We start from the raw sequence: 25,247 nt of genomic DNA on the forward strand, positions 1-25,247 counted from the left end.
CCACTGCCATTATTTGATGTTATATGTCTGGACATTAGAAAGTGTTGCATACACATCTTATGTATATAATAATATAATAATGAATATCATACATTTATTTCCATGACTTTTTGAGATACTAGAATTTACAAAATACATCTGCTAAAAATTTGTGCTTAAATAAATTGTTTATATGCCAAAAACATATCAATGACTTTTAGAGCAAGAATAATTTAATTAAAAGAATATTAAAATACTATTTGAAGATCACAGTGCAGCCCCAACATACTAAATACTGTAATTGCCATCTTTAATATTTTTATGTTACAAGTATTCTTCACAACTCTAACCTTGTCTGGATTTTCAGGTTTTTGAGCAAAAAAAAAAAAGAAAAAAAAAGTATTATTAATTTCAAACAAAATCAAATTTAGCACAATAGATCAGAATAAGATTTTTAAATAACAACGACTGAGTTTTAAATAAATAAATAAATAAATATATATATATATATATATATACATATATATATATATACATATATATATATATATATACATATATATATATATACATATATATATATATATATATATATATATATATATATATATATATATATATATATACATATATATACATATATACATATATATATATATATATATATATATATATATATATATATATATATATATATATATATATATATATATATATGTTATGCTGAATGTAGTTGAATATTATTTCAACCAAATATTGACATTATATTTTCAGAAAAATTATTTAAAACATTAAGGTGCACATTTGCATTAAACATGCTGTCTATGTAAAATTTCTAAATATGTAAATTAATACTTTTTTTATTTATAGAAACTGCTGAAGCTACTAAAATTTGAATAAATCATAAAAACAACAACAGAACTCACTGTTATGTTTAATACTGAAAGTAAAGCTTTTCCTCATGCACAATGTGAAGGAAACTCAAGGGAATGGAACTAAACCACTGTGTAGCCTTAAGAAAACCACTTATCAGTGAGGCTAATCTGAACAAAAAAACTTCAATTTGCTAGAAAGCATAAAGATTGGACTCTGGAGCAATGGAAGAAAGTCATGTGGTCTGATGAGTCCAGATTTACCCTGTTCCAGAGTGATCGGTGCATTTTAGGCAGATTTTAAAGAAAGAAAAAAGAAAAAAAATGATTGAACTCAAAAGGAAAAGGTCCATAATTAGACAATCCTTTTTTTATTAATTTATTAATTTGCACAGGGAAAATCACCTTCATCACATCACTATAATTGTGTGTGTGTGTGCGTGTGCGTGTGCGTGTGTGTGTGTGTGTGTGTGTGCGCGTGTGTGTGTGTGTGTGTATGTGTGTGTGTGTGTGCATACGCGTGTGTGTGAGAAAGAGATTTAAGGTGGCATCTGCACATGTGCATGTCTTCTCCAGATGAATTAGGCAAAATCAGCAACATCAAACAAACATTACATAAGCAAATATTTATTTTGTTCTTCATCATGTTTGGGACACTCCATTGACTTGTTTATTTGTGTATTACTGAGCAAATGGTGTTTTCTGCCCTCTTGCTGTATTTCATTAACAACTGATTCAGCATGTTTATTGCACCCATTATCCCTTTTTTAAACTACATAAGTCAGCAAAACCTGACCCACAAATAATCGCACAAAAACACACGTTCACTGCTTATTCTTCTTTTTGTCTCGAACAACCAGATACAACCACATTCACAAATATCAACAGTTCTCCACGTGTGCGAGTAAGGTGTGTGCTTGTGTTCATATGGCTTCTGTGACGGTGTGATAATGAGCTAAATGAGTGTATTAGCATGACAGACGGATGCCCTGCACTCCTGACATTTGGCTTGCTCTTTACTGAGCCTTCGTCCTACAGGGAAACACACACACACACACACACACCACACAAGCAAAGAGCAAATCCATTCAGGAACAGCCATAAAAACCTGCCAGCCTCCCTGATCATCATTATGTTACAGCACCAGGATGAAGACATTTTCATCTCAACATTGTGTCTGTAGGTCAGCTTGGAAAAATGTAAACACTGACTTTTACCAGATTCAAACAGTGTGGGAAAATGCAGCTTTGTATGCTTGAGACATTGGGTTGACTAAATATAAAAACAAGATGCTTCAAATCCAATGACAACATGTTGCTTAAGGCAAGCCAAGCGTATGAAACCCATAATTGACCAGCTGCACATGTGCAACATGGAAGAAAAGAATCTACTTTGAATGAGCACTAATTCATTTCCTCCTTTAAAGGGATAGTTCACCCAAAAATGAACATTTACGCTCCATTAACTCACCCTTAAGTGGTTCCAAACCATTTTGAGTTTTCTTTTTAATGCTTAACACAAAGGAAGATATTTTAATGAATGCTGCTGGTAGCCACTAACATCCATAATCGTAAAAAATACAATGGAGCCTTTCCATTGAACTGTAAAAGACGTTCTTTTAAACCCCAATATATCTGCAAGATGTTTTTGTTCATTTAAAACTGTGTGTAATTTAGTATGATCATAAATAAGTCCACATCAAAATAAGTTAAATAAGACTCAATATACATCATTTTCCAGTACAGTGTTGCGGCTGGAAGAGCATCCGCTGCTTAAAAAAAAAAGCTGTAATGGTTCATTCCACAGTGGCAACCCCTGACAAATAAGGGACTAAGCTGGAAAAAAATGAATGAATGAATTTTCATTAACTGTTACTGTCATCAGCGATCTAGCTACTGCAGATCGCTGGAGAACCTTTACTTTTACTTGCACAACAATTCTGCCCCACATGAACTACAAATCCTGTAATGCACCTCACACACACCTGTTCCTGTTTTACATTGATTACACTCACACAGCTGGTTGATCATGATGAATTGAATACATGGACTATAAATACACCACATTTGCACACACACACAGACACACAGTGCTGAGCCTTGTTGTCCCTGTAAACATTACAAAGCGTGTTTCCTTGTCTTGTTTTTCTGTGCCATGTTTGATCTTTGTTTTGTTTACTGATTTTTGATGTGAGCCGCCTTAACCGATCCTGTTTTTTGACGACTGTTTTAGATTGCCCTTGAGGATTCTGTTCCTGTTTCTGCTCCTGTGATTGGCCCTTGCTTGCCAGACTACTCTTAATAATAAAGATTATGCAATTGGATTGTCACCTCCGTTATCCTGCACCGTTGTGTTACATTAACATACTCTTCAGGGTGACCAGCTATCTAGTTTTTCCTGGGATAGTCATCTGTTTCATTTCATTTTCATTGTCCCACAAGAACAAATTATTCAAAGGTAACAAAGCTTTTTCATTGATTCATTTTTCTCCGGCTTAGTCCCTTATTAATCAGGGTTTGCCAGAGCGGAATACACCGCCAACTTTTCCGGCATAAGTTTTATGCAGAGGATGCCCTTCCAGCTGCAACCCAGTACTCGGAAACACCCATACAATCTTGCATTCACGCATGCAATCATACACCACGGCCAATTTAGTTAATACAATTCACCTGTACCGCATATCTTTGGACTGTGGGGGAAACCGGAGCACACGAAGGACACCCATGCCAACATGGGGAGAACATGCAGACTCCACACAGAAATGCCAACTGGCCCAGCCAGGATTTGAACCAGCAACCTTTGCTGTGAGGTGACAATGCTACCCACTGAGCCATCGTGCCGCCCCAACCAAGCTTTTCGTAGATTTACCATTAAGTCACAATTTGTTATTGTCATTTCGCCAATGCACAGAGTTGTCAAAATGTCCATTGTGTGGATTATTTCAGGTAAATAGTTAGATAGGGCTTAATTAAACATCTGAAAATTTGGCTAGCAGCAGGTTTTTATGTTCCTCTGTGTCGAGTTTCTTCAAGTTTTTTTTTGTTTTTTAACAACATTAATAATTAGGAAAACACAAAACAAAAGTTTCCATCTGGAGCTTCTTCCCGGCACTCGATACTTGTAAACACTGGCTCCAAAGAGTTCAAGCAGCCCTCGCTCCCGCCAACACTGTTCACAGCTACCAAGCCAACCAATCACAGAGCTTGTACTATGCGTTGTTGCTACATGTAGTTAAGTTTCTTGAAAGGTGCGTGCCAGAGTCGGCATCAGCCACAGCGAGGGCTATGCAACCGCGCGAAGGCTAAGCCAGAGTATACACTTATGCTTGACGCAGAAGTGTAAATCAGCCTTAATGCGAGTTACATAATACTATTACTTCTCTAAGTAACAAGAAAATTACTTAAACAAGAAAGTAATACTATTTAAGTTACTTTTTAAAAAATGTGACGTGATTTTTTTGTTTAAATAATTAGCTTTTAAAAAAATCATTGCTAAATCAAAATTAACCTAGTTACATTAAATCATGCACTTAATGAGAAAATGCACATCCCATGGGAACAGATAGAAATGAAGATGGCAGGCCAGAGCCTTACAATTCTGCAATGGAAGTATTCTCATTTCATTGAATATATATTAATCATAACCTTCAGGTACTACTCCTGTAACTATACAGGCATATTTGACACTTAACACAAAAAATAGCTGAAACATTATAGCAGACACTAGCATTTAATATGCTGTCAATGTACTGTATTTAAAATCTATTTTATAGATTTCATTTTGTTGACTGGTAGCACTGACATCTACAGCAAAAAAAAAAAAAATACTATGGGAGTCATGTGACTGCAACTGCAAAGTTATTCAAAATATCTTACATATTTTGTGTTCAAAATACCAAAGAAACTGATTTAGAACAAGCAGAGATTTAAGTACTCAAGTAAATGATCAAATTATTCATATTTTTGGTTAAGCTTACTTTAAACATTAATAAGTACAAATATGGGCTGTTTAAATCAGTTATATTTTTTGTATTTCGTAGAAGTCAGAATGTCTTGAGTGCAGCAAAAGCATTTTGAGTAACCACAGCCTAATATCTCTTTTCCACTGGAATGCTTTAATGTTCAATTTAGAGAGCTCTTTCAGAGACCACTTTTAACGTCTAGCCCAGGAAAGAGCATTTTTAACAGGCTGCTCTTCTCTGCTTGTTGTAACATCTTCTGACAGCCTCCTGTCAGGACGTCAGCTTGTGTGATGCCCACGCTGTCCTGACAGTAGGTCAAGCTACGTTCCTCCCAAAAATACACTTTCCAAAAGAACCATCCTTCAAAAACACAAAGTCTTTTGCAGGGCTGTGCTTGTTCCTGGAAATGATTGTCAATGAGCGTATGCAGCATTGCCACATTTACATAAAGTCTTACTGAAAACACTTCATGTTAATATAAATTAGTTGATTCTTTGTAGCTGTTCATAATATAAATACAGCAATATTAAAGGAACTGCATCAGACTTGCCTCACTTTAAAATAAAATAAAACGTGTAAATAGGGATGACACAGTGGCTCAATGGTTAGCACTGTCGCCTCACAGCTAGAAGGTCGCTGGTTCGAGTCCCAGCTGAGTCAGTTTGCATGTTCTGTCCGTGTTTGCATGGGTTTCCTCCGGGTGCTTAGGTTTCGCCTACAGTCTAAATGCATGCTGTATAATTCAGTTGAATGAACTAAAATTGGCCGTAGTGTATGTGTATGAATGAGTTTGCATGGGTGTTTCCCAGTGATGGGTTGAAGCTGGAAGGACATATGCTGGATAGGTTGGCCATACACTTCTGGAGATCGCGAATTATGTAGTGTAGCGAGCCATGTAATACCACGTCGCCCTGGGCACAAATCCACACCAGCTGGATCTCTCATCAACCTCGGATCGCGCACAGCTGGACCTCATCAGCCAGGGAGAGATATAAGCCAGCCCCACACAGAAGGAAGTGAGCTTCATTACAAATGACTCCCTGCGCTAACGCTTGTCTCTCTCTGTCTCTCCCACAGCCGAATCCAGCTCGTGACCGATCCAACACCATCCCTCTCACCAGTCTTCACCTTCTCCCCGGAGCACCTGAGCACGCACCTCTAAGAAGAGCACTCATTCACCCCTTTATCACTTGTAAATAAAAGCACCCTCCGGGGCATTGTTTGTAACTTCATCTACGGTGTTTGTGTTTTCCCTCTGCCTCGCTACAACTGGTGGAGAATGCGGGCATTGCAGAGGGAAAAATTCAGAAGAAACACTCACCATTAAGTAGAAAATAACCGCTGAATTTTTCTCTGTGTTTGTTACAGACAGGCATCCGCTCTCTCTCTCTCTCACGCTTCCTCTTACTCGGCTGTCAACATCCCGTCGCCATGTCGGTGGAAGAGGTACTGCTCCACCTAGCGGAGATCTCCAGCAAACAGAATTCCATCTCTGAGCAACTTACAGCCAGACAGGATCGACTGGAACAACAGCTCCGCCAGGTGGCCAGACACCATCCGACTCCCGAAGTGAGTGCGCATCATCATCTCACTAAACTCAGCGACCTGGATGATATTGATGCATATTTACATACATTTGAGGTTATTGCCGAGAGAGAAGGCTGGCCAAAAGAAAACTGGGCGAGAATGTTGGCTCCGTTTCTCACAGGAGAAGCGCAACGAGCATATTTTTCACTAGAGACACCTAAAAATGAAGATTACAAAGCGTTAAAAAAGGAAATATTAGCCAGAATGGGGCTATCCACAATCAGCGCAGCCCAACAGTTTTCCCAGTGGTCTTACGACGAGAAACAACCCGTGAGAACTCAAGCAGCTCAACTTTCTCGCCTGGGAAGGCTATGGTTATTGGGAGGAGATCCCTCGGCGGTCCAGGTCGCTGAGAAGGTGATCATCGAGAAGATGATGCGTGCGTTACCCCGACGTTTGCGAACACTCACCAGCATGCGAAATCCTGAGTCACTGGCCACCCTGGTGGAGGCGATCGAGCTGGCTGAAGCTCACATCGCCCGAGATAATGGGGAGAGAGCGGCTCTGCCACCCCGGAGGGTAAGTGCACCTTGGCGACCGGTGGAGGGCACAGCGCGACCAGGCGGCAGACCAGCGGTCCCCAGCCCGATGGACGAGCCGATGCCCACCGAGCCGACGACGCACTCGACCCCGGCCTGGACAGCAGGGTGCGCGGTTCACCGCAATATCCCTCCCGAAGCTCCCACCCATAAAGTCCAGCTAGAGGGAAAAACACAAACGGCCACTTTAGACACAGGAAGCGCCATCACTCTGGTTCACCCGAAAATTTTAAAATATCATCATGAAAGCAAAGGGCGAATTCCGATCACGTGTGTGCATGGTGATACCCGCCACGTACCCGCCCGAAGAGTGACCATCGCGGCGAAACCAGGTAGCTGGCGAATCGAAGTCGGGGTTGTTCCAGATCTTCCTGTGTCCCTCTTACTGGGCAGAGACTGGCCGGGGTTCGACGAACTCCTAACTCACCACCACGCTCCATCGGCTCGTTCAAAGAAGAAGAACAAGCCACGGGCTCATCGGGACCGCAAACCAGCGCTGATGACCACCGAGAGCGACAGAGGGGGTGAGTCATCTATATCTGCTAACCTATACTTTGATCTGTTTCAACAGATAACCGCAGGAGGCGATTTTGGTAGAGCACAGAGGGAAGATGAAACGCTCAAACACTGTTGGCCACAAGTACGGATCATCGACGGTAATGAGCGACTTCCCAGCCCTCACCCCCTCCCACATTTCATTGTGGAAAATGGTCTGCTGTACTGTGTCGCAGAGAGGCGGGGGGAAAAGAAGACACTACTGGTCGTTCCGAGGACCAAGAGGGAGACGGTCTTGGAACTGGCACATACCCACCCGATGGCTGGACATCTGGGAGCGGCCAACACGGTGAAAAGGATCCGCGATCGTTTCCATTGGCCGGGGCTAGACGGGGAAGTAAAGAGGTATTGCCAGGCATGTGACATCTGCCAGAGAACGTCTCCCCAACGACCACCCCCCAGCCCTCTAATACCACTACCCATCATCGATGTGCCCTTCACCCGAATTGGTATGGACTTGGTAGGGCCTTTGCCGAAGTCGGCCCGGGGACATGAGCACATCCTTGTTATCCTCGATTATGCCACCAGATACCCTGAAGCGATTCCCCTGAGGAAAGCCACGTCATCGGCCATCGCGAAGGAGCTGTTTCTGCTATGCAGTCGAGTGGGAATCCCAACGGAGATACTGACCGACCAGGGCACCCCCTTCATGTCCCGGTTGATGGCAGACCTCTGTCACCTACTCAAGGTAAAACAGCTAAAAACCTCTGTATATCATCCACAGACGGACGGCCTTGTCGAGCGCTTTAACAAGACTCTGAAGCAGATGCTCCGACGGGTGGTGGCAGAGGACGGGCGCGACTGGGACCTCATGATCCCGTACGTGTTATTCGGTATCAGGGAAGTCCCCCAGGCCTCCACAGGATTTACCCCCTTCGAACTGCTGTTTGGCCGCCAACCCCGAGGCCTATTGGATGTGGCTCGTCAAGCCTGGGAACAGGAACCAGCCCCCCAGCGGTCGGTGATTGAACACGTACGGGACATGAGAGAACGCATCGACAAAATCATGCCCATCGTCAAACAACACCTGACCGAAGCCCAGCGCGCCCAGCAGAGATTGTATAACCGGCCCGCCCAACCCAGAGAGTTCCACCCAGGGGACAAGGTGATGATACTCATACCTACCACAACGTCGAAATTCCTCGCATCCTGGAAGGGACCATACACCGTGGTAGAAAGGGTAGGGCCGGTAAATTATCGAGTCCGTCAGCCGGGACGAAGACGGGAAGAACAACTTTACCACGTTAATCTCATGAAGAAGTGGGTTGCAGCTCCAGGTCATCTCGTTGCCTTCGCTGAAGAAACTCTTCCCGTTGTCCACATTGGTGAGCAACTCTCACCAAACCAGAAGGCGGAGCTGCAAGCCTTGGTTGGTCAGTTCAAGGATGTGTTCTCGGAGAAACCGGGCCGAACCTCCATCATCCAACACAACATTATCACTCCTCCTGGCACTATCGTCCGGCAAAGGCCTTATCGAGTTCCAGAGGCTCGCAGGCTGGCTATCGACGAGGAGATCCAGAAGATGAGAAGGTTAGGCATCATCGAACCATCCCGTAGCCCGTGGTCCAGCCCAATAGTGATGGTCCCCAAACCCGATGGCACCCTCCGTTTCTGCAACGACTTCAGGAAACTCAATGAGATCTCCAAGTTCGACGGATACCCCATGCCTCGGGTGGACGAGCTGCTGGATAGGCTGGGTGGAGCCCGATTTATCTCCACCATCGACCTCACCAAAGGCTACTGGCAGTTACCACTCAGTGAAGACGCCAAGGAGAAAACCGCCTTCTCCACACCCGGTGGGCACTGGCAATACCGGGTTCTTCCCTTCGGGCTCCACGGGGCCCCAGCCACATTCCAAAGAATGATGGACATCCTGCTGAGGCCCCACCAGCCATATGCAGCAGCCTACCTGGACGACCTCATCGTCCACTCAGAGTCATGGGAAGAACACCTATCCCGGTTACGGAGGGTGCTCTTAGATCTTCGACGGGCTGGGCTCACAGCTAATCCCAAGAAATGCCACCTGGGTCTAGCCGAAGCCAGATACCTCGGGTTCCACATTGGACGAGGTCTCATACAGCCACAGCAAAACAAGGTCAAGGCACTACAGGAAACTCCACAACCCACCACAAAGACCCAGGTACGTGCATTTCTGGGGTTAGCGGGCTACTATAGATGTTTCATACCTAACTTCTCATCCATAGCCAGCCCTTTGACAGACCTGACCAGAAAGGGGCAGCCGGAGAGGATAAGATGGACCAAGGAAGCCGACGATGCGTTCCGAGCCCTAAAGAAGTCCCTCACGTCCTCACCGGTACTGCACGCACCTGACTTCGGCTGCCCCTTCATTCTACAGACGGATGCTTCCGACTCGGGCCTGAGCGCGGTCCTCTCCCAGGTCCACGGCGATGAAGAACATCCCATAATGTACGTGAGTCGGAAGCTGACCCCCGCAGAGACCCGCTACGCAACGGTGGAGAAGGAGGCCCTGGCGATCAAGTGGGCAATCCTGGAGCTAAGGTACTATCTCCTTGGCAGGAAATTCACTCTGGTGACCGACCACGCCCCGCTACAATGGATGGCGACAGCGAAGAACAACAACGCTCGGGTCACCAGGTGGTTCCTGTCGCTCCAGGATTTCAACTTTGACGTACAACATCGAGCCGGGGCCTCCCACGGAAACGCAGACGGACTCTCACGGCTCTGGTCAGGATGGGCAGGTCTGTCGAAACATTCTACCCCCCCTCTCAATACACTGCTCTTCCTTCGCAGGACACCCAGGACCAGGACGACGCTAAGGGGGGGGGAATGTAGCGAGCCATGTAATACCACGTCGCCCTGGGCACAAATCCACACCAGCTGGATCTCTCATCAACCTCGGATCGCGCACAGCTGGACCTCATCAGCCAGGGAGAGATATAAGCCAGCCCCACACAGAAGGAAGTGAGCTTCATTACAAATGACTCCCTGCGCTAACGCTTGTCTCTCTCTGTCTCTCCCACAGCCGAATCCAGCTCGTGACCGATCCAACACCATCCCTCTCACCAGTCTTCACCTTCTCCCCGGAGCACCTGAGCACGCACCTCTAAGAAGAGCACTCATTCACCCCTTTATCACTTGTAAATAAAAGCACCCTCCGGGGCATTGTTTGTAACTTCATCTACGGTGTTTGTGTTTTCCCTCTGCCTCGCTACAGTAGCCAGAAGTATGTATGGCTGAATTGAATTTTTAATACGAACGCTATGGGGCGGTATGATGCCGTTCCTTTACACGCTTACCAGCTGACCGCTTGGTCAATCTGTGCTTTTTAAAATACTATTGGTTGGGTTTAGGAAAGGAGGGTGGGTCAGTCAATTTATTTGGCGCTCTCTGGAAATGTATATAGAAGCAGGCACACAAAGGCTCAACCTGTGCAGTGCACATGACCTTTTTAGTCTTGGATAGAAAGTGCTCTTCCAAAAGCATAAAAAGTGCCCCCGTTATATTAAACTAAAAAAAAGTGTCTTTGTTGATAGTTCAATCTACTTATTTAAAATGAGCTGAATCAACACAATTCTTGAGTTTTTTTTTTTTTTTTTTTGACAATTGTTTTATATTTTATTCAATTACATTTTTAAAAATGATTAAGTCAACTTAGTCAATTGATTTTAGGACAATTTTGGGATGTTTCTTACAGTGTTTATAAAATACAAATCAAATAAATGACTATATATTTTTGTACAATTTCAATAACCTATCATTAACAGTTTGTGCCACTGCAAAGCGTAAATTATTTCTGTGTAGCAATTGTAAAGTTACATTAATAGAGAAGGAATATTATTTCACTTTTTTTATTGATTTGATTTAGTTTAAATATATAATAAGTCCTATCATATTTATTCAATCATTCATTTTCTTGTCAGCTTAGTCCCTTTATTAATCCGGGGTCGACACAGCGACCACCAACTTATCCAGCACGTTTTTATGCAGCGGATGCCCTTCCAGTCGCAACCCATCTATGAGATCCATCCACACACACTCATTCAGACACACACTCATACACTACAGACAATTTAGCCTACCCAATTCATCTATTCCACATGTCTTTGGACTTTGGGGAAAACCGGAGCACCTGGAGGAAAACCACACTAACATGAAGATGCAAACTCCACACAGAAATGCCAACTGAGTCGAGGCTCGAACCAGCGACCCAGCGACCTTCTTGCTGTGAGGTGACAGCACTACCTACTGTGCCACTACGTCGCCAAAGTCCTATCATATTTCACAATTATTCATACATACATTTTCCTTTGGCTTAGTCTCCTTATTCATCAGGGGTTGCCACATCGGAGTTGTTACACCTGGCTCAGGTATGTAACATAATAAGGGAGACGACAAGGAGAAGTATAATCAAAAAGAAGATTTATTTAACTCAATTTAAATTATATAATCAAAATATCAGTATCAGTATGTTCAATAAGTGTGAAATGCAAGTGTTTGGATGCGGCAAATGTTGTCAGTGATAGTGTATGGATGCGAAACAAAGCATAATGCCCAAATTGGAGCGCAGCTCTGGCCAACTGCCAAGTGAATGGACAGTGGCCCCGACAAACTCTCCGCTGGGGTTTTAATAAGGACGCTGACCAGCATCAGGTGCGCTGAAAGCACACCCCCAATCTAGAAATCAAAATCAACACACAGAAACACAAAACAACGCAGTCCTAACAGGAGTAAACCGCTAAATTATGTTTTACGCAGTGGATGTCCCTCCAGCTGCAACCCAGTACTGGAAAACAACCATATACAGTCATTTACACACATACATTCAATTCACCTATAGCTTTGGACTGTGGGGGGAAACTGGACCACCTGCAGGAAACCCACGTGAACATGGGAAAAACATACAAACTCCGCACAGAAATGTCAACTGGCCCAGCCAGGACTCGAACCAGCGACCTTCTTGCTGTGAGGCGACAGTGCTAACCACTGAGCCACTATATCACCCCTATTTCACAATTATTTTCATGTAAATTAGTTTGTAAATGATGTACATGTAAATTATTTAGAATAATACATACAATTATGTAAAATAGTTTCATTCTAAAATTACTCAGCATTACTTAAAGCAAAATGGCTCCTTAATGCCAATTCATGTTAACTTAATCCTGTAGCTAAATGCAGAGACATTTAGTTTGCACTCAAGGCCACAGCTGCCCCATCGCAGCCTCAGGGATGAGGCAGGTCGCAGAGGGAAACACTTTCTAAATGTCAGACACAGAGACACATCAGCCCTATACCTATGACCCCTGCCTGTATTTTCAGAGGCAGATGCACACAGACCTGCACACACACACACACATACACACTCACACACACAAACACACACGGTAAAAACTTGTTCGACCCTGAAAGGCGCTGTTGGCGAATTGTCACTCTCATCAACAGAAGCAAAGCAGATTATAAGTGAAGGGCTGCCTCATCTCTTATCAGAGTCAACAGCTGTCCAAACCGAATCAGAAGGTTACAACCTTCCTGCACTGATCTATAGCTATGAGTGTGATTAAAGGTCTCACACATTCTTCAATTCCTGCCACTGAACTACAACACAGACTCAAGAGCCCTTAGTGTGGAGGATACTGTTTTAAACAACACCTTTTTATAGTTTTAAAGGGGAAGTAGCATTGGAAATGAAATGTAAAACATGCAATGTGGACATGCTGTACTAACCTCAATAAAACACCAATTGGATGTTACATTACAAATGGTAGCATATTTTAAATATTACAAATATGATTATAATGAAAAATCATTCATCACTTTTAAGTCGCATTCACACCATGTCATAATTATTGTAATTTCGAGATGACAGCACATAACTTGTAGCTCATTACAGTGTTAGTTTTGTTAATGAAAAGTTTTTGTCATAATTTTCATGATGAACAAGTTTCTACCCATGAAAACTAGACAAAAACTAAATAAACATTAAGTGATGATGCCCCGCAAACATTTGCACATTTGTCGAAAAGACATCCCTCCGACATGTTGCATCATGGTTGAAAAATATATCCAAAACGGGAATTTGAAATGACATCGCGATCGTCTTCTGAACGTGAATAAAACGTCTTTCTTGCACGTCATCTGAACATACAAATACACATACAAATTCTGGTAGTTTACAAATTGTGTTGCTGTGTAATTTAGGTTTAATAGTCTAATTATACATTTAAAATAAGCACACTTATTGTTTAAAGCTTTGAAATGCAATTAGGTTCTTAAAAGGTCAGATTTCTGTCCAGTTAGACCTGAAAGTTTTTATAACGTTGTAGTCACGTGTACATCATAATTATTACATTATTTGAGGGCTTATGCAATAGTGTTACAATTTAGCAAAGTTATTAATTGTGCATATTAGTAGTTTTAACTTAGTAAACAAATGTTCATTAGCTGTTAAATAGACCTAATAATTCAGACACCTAATAAGTAGGATTGGCGTTCGTTTGGGGTTATTTCGATACCGGTGCTAAAACGGTGCCTGAACCGATACTTTTGACACACAAAATTATGGTGGATGACTCTAAAAAAATCTTATATTTGACTAAATCTTTTAAAAATATATTTGAATAGGACAATATAACTAAAGTTTAAAGTAAACATTAATTCACATTTTATATACTTGAATTACATTAATATATTTCCTTTGATAATTTGTTGGTTAGCATGAATTTAAGATTTGCATTATGAAATTACATTAGATTACTACTAACCTGTGGAAATGAGTCAGAAGACTAAAATATGACTAAAACTATAATGGAATTTTAGTCAAAAGATTAAGACTGAAGCTAAATGAAAATTTGCGGTAAGAATGAACACTGGCCCATGTATGCTCTTCTATCAAAACTTAGCAGTTAAAGGAATCAGTGGCAGTCATATAGAACAGGAGCTCTCAGACAATTCATAGCTTACAAGTTGTTTTATCATATGAAGGCGTAATCGCTTTTTGCTAATCGGAGTCTTATATTTACAGTAATTCTAGCACACAATGTCAGAAACTTGGTAAACGCTAATAAATACAAGTGCAAGCTACAGTGTGACAGTAATAGTAACAATTTAACAAATCATAACAGACATGATTGATTATTTTATGGTCATGTATTGATTATTTTCATTGTGGTCGCCATCTTTAGAAGCTTTAGGTAACCTCACCTTTAAAGCCGTGACAGAACAAAGCTGATGCTTAACAATTAGCACCAATGAAACCCAACTGTGTTGTCACCTTGTGTTGTATTGCATCTGGACTAAAAAGCTGAGTGTGAACACACCAAACGCACAAAGCCAACTGAAACAAGAGCCACATTCTGTGCCTCTGCAAGAGGACGTGTATTTCAGTAGTCTGGTCTGAAACTGAACTTCTGATGCACATAGAAAAAGCATAAACATTATTTAAACCAACGCAGCAAAGCAGCCTTTAGTACCATTATCACAGTAACTGTCACTCACCACGGATGGATTATAGAAATAACAGCTTGCCTCTTTGTGATTCTTCTTGACATAAATTGTTTGCCCTCTGCGCCACTTCACCCCTTCACATTCATGCTCACATTTGTTGAGGAATAACCAGTCAGAGAACTCTCTTCAGCCAAAGGTCTGATGCCAAACGGACTTGCTAAATCGGGTCCACAATCAACAACTTTAACCTGATGAGAGCCAATATGTGAAACACACCAAACCAACTGGATGAAGTGACGGACCAACAAAGTGCAGCAGTTTACTGTCGGCTTAGTGGGTCTAGACCCTTATGATTGGAAAGGTGGCATACACTAAAATGGCACACCACACCTCACCAACAACAAAAAAACAACACTGCTAAAAGACGATAGATAGTTTAGGAATAGATTTTATTTACTGTCAAGCAAACTGCTGACTCCACTAAAGTCAAGTTAAAACTTGCCAAATTTGACATTTGCAAGTACTGTATAGTACCTCATCCACAATCCCTCTCCTTTTAATGCTCAAGATCTACAGAAGCATGTAAAGTACTGCTACTTCACACCAAGATGACATTTCATCTAGAGATTAAGAAAATAATCATAATACTTGAAAATAATCTTGATCAAAAGGAAGGGTAAGCGACAGTATCTTAATCAAGCAATATTACCCCTTTGGTGTTGACGAGCACAGATGGCATCTAAAAAAGCCATCGCTTTGGTCCTACAGTCAGATAATACTAAGACATCATACAAAACCGTTATGGGTATAGTTTTATACGCGTATACTCTCAATTACAACAAAGATGTGGTTTTCTGGAACAAAGAACACAAACATTGTGTACTTTATGCCAAGAGTTACATTATTACTTAAATGAATTGCCAATAACATTAATAAAGCACTTCTTTTATAGTATCAGTTTGTTTATTCTAATATATACTTGTTATAAACATTATGCTATAACATTCTGTCATATATATATATATATATATATATATATATATATATATATATATATATATATATATATATATACATATACATACATTTAAATAAATTACAGTAGGAAAAAATTGAAATGAACAAATAAAATAAAATAAAAAAATTCTTTTTTTTGTTTATTTCAATTTGTTCCTACTGTAATAACGTACAACATATTATTAATTATATTCATAAAATGTATAATATACTATTCATTATGTACAGTTGAAGTCAGAATTATTAGCCCCCTTCGATTTTTTTTCTTCTTTCTTAAATATTTTCCAAATGATGTTTAACAGAGCAAGGACATTTTCACAGTATGTCTGATAATATTTTTTCTTCTGGAGAAAGTCTTATTTGTTTTATTTTGACTAGAATAAAAGCAGTTTTTAATTTTTTATGAACCATTTTAGGGACAAAATTATAAGCCCCTTTAAGCTATATTTTTTTCTCGATAATCTACAGAACAAACCACTGTTATACAATAACTTGCCTAATTCCCCTAACCTGCCTAGTTAACTTAATTAACCTAGTTAAGCCTTAAAAAATGTCACTTTAAGCTGTATAGAAGTGTCTTAAAAATATCTAGTAAAATATTATTTACAGTCATCCTGGTAAAGATAAAATAAATCAGTTATTAGAAATGAGTTATTAAAATTATTATGTTTAGAAATGTGTTGAAAAAAATCTTCTCTCCCTTAAACAGAAATTGGGGAAAAAAATAAACAAGCGGTCTAATAATTTAGGGGGGACTAATAATTCGGACTTCAACTGTATATATTGCCTTAATCCTTCGTGGCATACAGTAGATTCTACAAGGTACTGCAAATATTCCTCAGAGATTTTTGTCGATATTGACATGATAGCATTGCACAGTTGCTGCAGATTTGTTGACTGCACATTCAATTCATGTTTATGTCTATAGAGCTTTTATAATCTAGATTGTGTGAAAGCAGCTTAACATAGGAATTCTAGTAAATTGAATCTGTCAGTCTAGTTTTCAGAGTTGATGCTCAGTTTAGTTCAGTTCAATATGGTTTGAATTTCACTGCTGAAAGTTCAAACATTGAAGAGCAAATACATTCATCGACGTGCAGCTCAACAAGTCTGATGCAAATGATGTGAATATGAAAATAATAATAAATAAAATAAAAATATAAATAAATTATTTTAAATAATAATAAATAAGAAAATATATGATATATATTAAAATTATTTTATTATTATTATTATTATTATTACTGGTTCATACAGAGGCAACCAACAAACAGCATCACAAAAATGAAAAAAAGACAACTGTTGGCTTATTAGTGTGTCAACTGAACATACTCTTTTGAAGGTAATAAAAGTAAGGTAAAGATAAAAGCAAAAATATTTTTTTTTAAATCTTATTTTTTAATAATGATTTAACATGCAGGATACCTTGGTTAACGTTAACATGTTGACCTTTAATTTACAACTGATTAAAGCTCTGACTGAGTAACATGAGGCTTCTGTCTGCATTAGGTACATTCACCCTACTACTGTTTGCAAACATGACTACATATGTTAACAGGCCTCCCTTTGCGACCAACAGAGAAAAGAGTGTTGTACTCAGGGCTGCACCTGGGTACCAACAGAGAGAGACAGAGCAAGCGCAAGTCAACTGGAAAAATAAGAGAAACAGAAGTATCAGATGTGTGTGGGGGTCCACAGACTCACCAGCACCAGCTCTGCCACACAAACACACACACACATGACCAGCAGATGACATGCACACACACAGAGACAGACGCTCAGTGAAAGTGTGGTGGAGGCGAGCGTGTCTGACCTCTCCTTGTTGAACTTGAGTGAGTGCAGCACAGCTGGTCTCTTCTGTCGCAGGTTCCACAGGTGAATACTGTCATCAGCCAAAGCACTCACCAGCGCCCCCTACAGCACATGGACAGGAGAAAACACAGAGAGTGAGATAAAAATTCTCTACACACACTGATTACAGTTTCTTGGTGAGGTGACAGTGCTAACCACTGAGCCACGATGCCAACCACACAATAAAATTTGTAATTTATTGAATTTTAAATAAAAGCTTTCTTTTTTGCTTTAAACGTTTATTTATTTTTATACAAGACAATACCAATATTTTACAACTCCAGAAGAGTTAAGAAATTAATAATTGGTTGGAATAAATCTGTTTTCATAGCAAATGAAAAACCTGACAAACTGTCATATTTTGGAAAAATAAGATATAATATATATATATATATATATATATATATATATATATATATATATATATATATATATATATATATATATATATATATATATATATATATATATATATATATCTTATTTTTCCAAAATATGACAGTTTGTTGTCACCAGATCTCAATTAAATTGAGCACTTTTGGATGTGGTGGAACAGGAGATTTGCAACATGGATGTGCAGCTGACAAATCTGCAGCAACTGCGTGATGCTATCATATCAATATGGACCAAAATCTCTAAAGAATATTTCCAGTACCTTGTTGAATATATACTAAATGATTAAGGCAATTCTGAAGGCAAAAGGAGGTCCAAGTCTGTACAAGTAAGGTGTACCTAATAAAGTGGCCGGTGAGTGTATAATATAATATATAACTTCTAACAGATTTTTTATTTTTTTATTTTATTTTTTTTATAAGAACCAGACCTTTCCAGTATAAAGTATGCTTTTTTTTTGTTTTTTTTTTTTTGCTCAAACCCATAGGCAATGTATCCAGGAAATGCAACAAAAAATCCTATTTTATTATTTTATTTTATCTTAGTTCTATTATATAAAGTCTATTATTTTAGTATTTTTATGCATACCATATACACACCCTCAAATATAAAGCTGTCACTGGAGCGGTACCCTACTTTTAGGGTAGAATATGTATCTTTTTAAAGGTATATATTTGTATGTACTGAGGGTCTGTATCCATACTTTATAAGTACAAATTAGTACCTAAACAAAATAATCGTATACCCGTTTGAAACTGTTGGGTACCAATACACATTTAAGGTACCAACATGGACTTATTCTATACATAAAAGAATTCTGAAAATACCCTTATGTATTAGAAACACACGTTTTCTCATTATTAACTGTTGATAATGTTAATGAAATGTGTTGATCAGCAATCAATGATTCTAGGATGCATTTCACATTGTAAAATATAAATACCTGTAAACTAAATCATCTAGCCTTCTCTGAAACTTTATTTGCTGACATTTGCAAATAAGTTTAAAATCCTATTTTGTTCTATTTGTTTTGTTATATATTTGTAACATTCAGATTTTTGTCGGAGGCTCAGCTTGGAGAAAAATGCTCCATGATACATACTGTACCATATTCGGGTGGAGATAACCAATTCATTCTGCAGCATTTCTGGAGGCTTGTAAGATTGACGATACAGTAGTGGGTGGTGAATATGTGTGTGTGTGAAAGTGTGGAAAAATAAATGGACAGAGAGACAGTGTGGGTGGGACAGACAGAGGGGAAGGAGGAGGGATGATACCACTAAATATCTCCTTTCCATCCAGGCACTGGCAAAGTCAGACTCTATACACACAGACACTGATTTTCCTCTGCTTTATAGAGGCTGAATATAAAACAGACAAGAGTCTGTGCTGTGTCCCAGGTGTGTGTGTGCATGTTTGTGTGTGTGTGTGTCTGTTCGTCTGAACAGGCTCTGCTTGGTCTGCTGAGCCACAGACAAACAAACACATACACACACATTAAAAATGAACATGTATACACACAAACAGGCACTAATGAATGTGTGAAGGAACTCAAAATAACACTGCAGCTCAAAAAAGCCAGTGCAGCCCAGCCATGTTTCTTAGCTAAAATGGGACAATCACAGTGATGGGGAGGAGTATCATAAACATGTTTCCTAGGAAGGTAACTTGCAAGAAAATACACATTAATTTAATAAATATGTATTAACATGTATGCATGCATTCACATATTATATGCATTTGTAGTTTTGAGTCATGAGAGACATTTATAGTGACATCACTTGCACAAGAAACCAGATGATCCCATGACTAAATAATTGAATATACATGTTTTTAACAAAGAGCTAATTGAAGTCAAATCTGTTTCATGATTTACATTCATGTGTTTCACCAATATTACCATTTTGGAAGCTGTCAAACATTAGATTTCCTAATTTCAAAAATGCATTGTGTTATGTTATGTAATGTTATTATTAGTATAGCTTTGTTTCAAAACTTTGTCTTATTTCAAGCATCCCTGTATAGCTTTGTTGGTAAAACATGGTGATAGTAACCCAGATGTCTTTGGTTTCATTCTCAGCAAACAAAAATATAGAAAATCCAGATGGTGCAAGTCACTTTAAAACCAGTTAATCAACATTTTTTTTTTTTTTTTGAAGGTATCTATTTTATTTTGCTCTATTTTCCATTGCAATATGCACAATATTGGGTGTGTTGTGATCCCCAGATATTCTTCCTGACTACAACACCTATCATGCTTTGCACTAATCCAAGCAACTATTCATTTATTCATTTTCCTTCTACTTAGTCCCTGATTTATCAGGGGTCGCTAAAGCAGAATGAACCGCCAACTATTCCAGCATATGTTTCACCTGATGGATGCCCTCCCAGCTCCAACCCAGTACTGGGGAACACCCATTCACCCTCACATTCGCACACTCATACAGTACACTACGGCCAATTTAGCTCATCCAATTCACTTATGGCTATGCCCACACAGAATCTGCACATGCAAAATTTGCGTGCAGATTTTTAGCCCATCATTGATTATGTTTATTTACTTGTGTTAATGTTTGTAAACATTTACTTAGTTTTGAAATTAATTTCAGTAGTATTATTGACTAATATGAAAATATTCATATGGTTTATTTACAATACAGTGTGTAAAGTCATATATTCTGTCTTTACGTAGATATATTATTAGAGAGACTTGCTTTTCTTACCAAATAAAGTAGATCTAATTGGATTCACATTGTAAATATAAAAAAGTTAAAAAGGAGGTATTACTTTTTATTTCATATTTTAAGGTTTTAGTAAGTATACAAAATCATTCCGCATAAATCTGCAGATTTTTAACAAAATTCTGCGCAGAAATAGCAAAAAATGTCCACAGATTCTGTCTGGCCCTACTTATAGCGCATGTTTTTGGATGGTTGGGTAAACCGGAGCACCCAGAGGAAACCCACACGAACATGGGGAGAACATGCAAACTTCACATAGAAATGCTAATTGACCCAGCCAGAACTCGAACCAGCGACCTTCTTGCTATGAGGTTTTTTTTTGGGGTTTTATTGCTCTGTTCTTGTAATGTGTTTTGTTTTAATATTGGTCCTACATCCGAATGCACTCTATAAATAAGCATTTTGGTTATAAAGAAGCATTAATAAAAGAGTCACAATTTCTGAATTTTTGTACAAGCTGGGATTTGAACTGCGCATGGACCACAAGGCTATGTGCGATTGTGGTTTTGTTTTCAACCCTGTCAATCAAACAAAGATTCGCCATATATGCCAGGTCTCAAATTGCTTGTGAAATATAAGATCCTTTGAATTTCTTAAATTATGTGACCTGGGTGTTTTCGGAGCAGTTTTCAAGACATCTACGGATCAGGATCTTAACACCCAGTCAAATTCTCCTGTTAAACCTTGTCTGTATGAACATCCCTTTATTCCCCATTGTCTGCAATTCATAACAGAGTGCTCTACTATTCAACATTCAACCATGTGACAGCTGAAAAATCTTTTCAAAATGACTATTTTCCCCCCAATATAAATTTTTAAATGTTTTTATTCAATGAATCAAATGTAGATTTAGGGACTTTTATAAGTAACATTTGGAACAAATTAAGTAATCTTGTCAAGGCATTCATACGAATCAATTCTTTGCAACCAATTAAAGAGAGGGAGAAATGACCAGCGATCTAGATCTTTCATAATATTTTAAATTACTTTCTTAAAATGCGTTATTTAATTGATCCAATTACATTTAAACATGCTTTTAATTTAAATTTTTAATACTATTTTAAGTAATTAGGTTCAAATTTCAAATGTATTATTATTTTTTATATACATGAGTTTAATTAAATTAAGTATCATTTATGAAAAAAAAAAAATATATAATTATTTTATCATATTCCATTGAAAGGTTAGCTCTTCCCATAATTCCAGTAATCAACCTTACTAAACACAATTTAAAATGTACACATTTTAATAGATTTATAATACAATAAAAATATTTTTTTTCAAACATTTTTTTTGCTTTTGTTGTAATGCACAACTGAAAATATTCATTCATTCATTTTCTTTTCGGCTTAGTCCCTTTATTAATCTTGGGACGCCACAAGAGAATGAACCGCCAACTTATCCAGCATATTTTTTACGCAGCGGATGCCCTTCCATCTCTGGGAAACATCCATACACACTTATACACTACGGACAATTTAGCTTACCCAATTCACATCCGCATGTCTTTGGACTATGGGGAAAACCGGAGCACGGGGGGGTAAACATGCAAACTTCCCACAGAAACGCCAACTGACCCACAGAGGCTTGAACCAGCGACCTTCTTGCTGTGAGGCGACAGCACTACCTAGTGCGCCACTGCATCTCCCTAACTGAAAATTTGATGACTAAAATAAAATATGCTTTCTAAAGTGCTCAAATGTTCAACCTCAAACCAAAGTTCAATGTCCAATGAGAAAAGTCTCTATAAATAGCCATATTTTCCTGCGAACATGCAGTGAACTAATCGTTTTGACACTAAGGAGTGCGATCTACAAGACAGCTTAGTGTAAGAGATCCCTGCGGACCTGACTGTGGGCAACACTCTGGGGAGGAAATGGTAATATCAGCTTCCTCTGTAGGATCCCTTTAGGCCCACTCTGGAGGACAAGAGAGTCTGTGGCAGCAAAAGGCTCTGGGTTAAGGGATCATCTAAGCCTCTTGAGCATTCATCCTGGATTACTTAAACTGCCTCTTGGAGCTCCATGGGAATCAGCTCTTAGCATGTGGTTGAGAAGGACACAGAAAGATGGAGAGGGGGGAAAAAAATGTAAAACACTCACTTCGTTGATGAGAAACTGTAGCTGGATGACGGCCGCTCCACTCTCATGCTGACAGTAACACTCTACACCGGGTCGACCGAATCTGAAAGGGTTCTGAGTCAAGGAAAGTGTCAGGAGATCAAGGGTAACAAAACTGAGGCACTTTTGGATTAAAATATACTGATTGTTAAATCTGACATCGTACAGTTTCTGGGTCAGAATGACAAATTATACTAATACACAGTTGAAGTCAAATTTATTAGCCCTCCTGTAAACTTCTTTAAATATTTCCCAAGTGCTGTTTAACAGATTTTTTTTCAACATGTAAAACAAATTTGTTTTCATAACTAATTTATTTTGTCTTTGACATGATGAAAGTACATTAATCTTTTAGTTCATTTGCAAGATATTAGTATTTCAGTTTAAATCCAAAAATATACTACAGCTACAGCAAGTAATTTCCTAATAGCAATATCAACCTTAAATATTAAAACTTAAATAATTATAACCTTAAAGGGCACCTTTTTTACCCCTTTTTCAAGATTTAAGATAAGTCTTTTGTGTTTCCAGAATGTGTTTGTGAAGTTTCAGCTCAAAACACCCGTCAGATTATTTAGTACACCTCTCAGAACATTAGAATTCTCTGCACTGAACACAATGTAACTGTATGATGGTAAAATCGCTGTAATTCATTACAAACATGCACTGTTTTAAAAATGTTATAAACTTGTAAAACTCATTCTTGATCACATTTAATGATCACAAAGCGCTGAACAGATCTTTTAATCCCAGTTGCTTTGTGCACGTCCTGTCTTGTTGATATGATTATGTGCGTTACTACAGAGACATGTTAATATACAGCTGTCAATCAATTCTGTGGGTGGGGAATCCAGACTCCTATGTCATGTCGGCCTCAAAAATGGAGGGAAAGACAGTAGTGTACACCATGATTTTATAACAGATTTGCTTGATGTGTGATAGGACTAAACAATGGTCAAAAATAGTTGACTCTTCTCATTTCAAGTGAGTAGATTCTTAGATTCAGAAATAGCATTGTATCTGTCACAGCTTGAAAAGTGGATTGTTTCTGCATTCTATTATTTATTTTCTTTAATTAAAGTCAGTGCTCTGGTAATATGCATGTCAGTCATTGTTCACCCTCAGTGGACATACAAGTTAATTAGCTCTGCCAATCTCTCTGGCTTTACTGCTAGCAATGAAGTCTGTCAGTCACTGTCAAACATGCTCTCCAAAAGTCAGTAATGAAAACAACAGCCCACTTTAATATTAGTTTTGTTTTGACAACATTTACCAGTGTCATACACTCACATTGTCTGAAAAAGCTGTCAAAAACTCAACTGTGTCAATTTATTACAGCTCAAATTTAAAATTAATATTTAAATACATTATATTTAAATATTAAATTGATGGGAAACACTTTACAATAATATTGTATTAGTTAATGTTAGTTAATGCATTTACTAACATGAACAGACTACAATACATTTATTACAGTGTTTATGTTAGTTAACGTTACTGTAGTTAATCAAAATACAGTTGTTCATTGTTGGTTCGTTAACTCACAATGCCTTAAATAATGTAAATAAGCCTGAATTTGGATGTTAATAATGCATTAGTAAACACTGAATTATGATTAATCAATTCTGTACAAACACTGTTCCTATGTAGTTCATGTTAGTTCATTTTCCATGCAATAATAGAACAAAATATTAGATGAAATCCTTACTTACCGACTCAATGAGAAAAGTATAATTAATGTATTTTTAATATCGTATTATATCTCTATATGAAATAGTGTTAATATGCTTTATCTTCATAATTGTAAATATGTAAAATCTCTCTCAAATCTGAATAGAAAATAAAACTAAATGTAAATTCACTGAAAAATGTCAAATGCTTTTGTCAAACATTTTTATACTGGTCTATTTAAAAGTACTTCATTAATCTTTTAAAATTCATTTAATTTTTGTATTACACATTTTGTATATATATATATATATATATATATATATATATATATATATATATATATATATATATATATATATATATATATATATGTATGTATATATATATATATATATATGTATGTATGTATATATATATATATATATATATATATATATATATATATATATATATATATATAAAAATATATATGTTTTTTGTTTTTTTTTCTGACAAAAGTAATGGTGTAGTCTATTTAAAAATAGATAATTGATTAA

At 38.4% G+C, this 25,247-nt stretch overlaps 1 protein-coding gene and 1 long non-coding RNA gene across 7 annotated transcripts in view; one reads left to right on the forward strand and one right to left on the reverse strand.

Annotated features, from left to right (window-relative positions):
• Positions 1 to 25,247, reverse strand: part of stxbp5a (syntaxin binding protein 5a (tomosyn)) — a 178,005-nt gene that overhangs the window by 99,581 nt on the left and 53,177 nt on the right. For all 6 annotated transcript variants that reach the window (XR_015517679.1, XM_087297031.1, XM_087297029.1 and 3 more), the window contains exons 3-4: positions 23,023 to 23,104; positions 17,749 to 17,849 (exon numbers count right to left, since the gene is read on the reverse strand). Coding sequence is in view for 4 of the 6 variants with exons in the window: in XM_087297031.1 (XP_087153157.1) it covers positions 17,749 to 17,849; positions 23,023 to 23,104 (183 nt within the window). In the remaining 2 variants the exon portion in view is untranslated. The remainder of the gene's footprint in view (positions 1 to 17,748; positions 17,850 to 23,022; positions 23,105 to 25,247) is intronic.
• LOC147832252 (uncharacterized) lies at positions 3,900 to 14,721 on the forward strand. The gene is made up of 3 exons (XR_015518594.1): positions 3,900 to 5,695; positions 10,693 to 11,823; positions 12,201 to 14,721. It is a non-coding gene; the product is annotated as an uncharacterized LOC147832252 (long non-coding RNA).

The sequence above is a fragment of the Danio rerio genome, chromosome 20 (genome assembly GCF_052040795.2).
Source record: "Danio rerio strain M-AB ecotype USA chromosome 20, GRCz13ab, whole genome shotgun sequence".
Taxonomy (NCBI): Eukaryota; Metazoa; Chordata; class Actinopteri; order Cypriniformes; family Danionidae; genus Danio; species Danio rerio.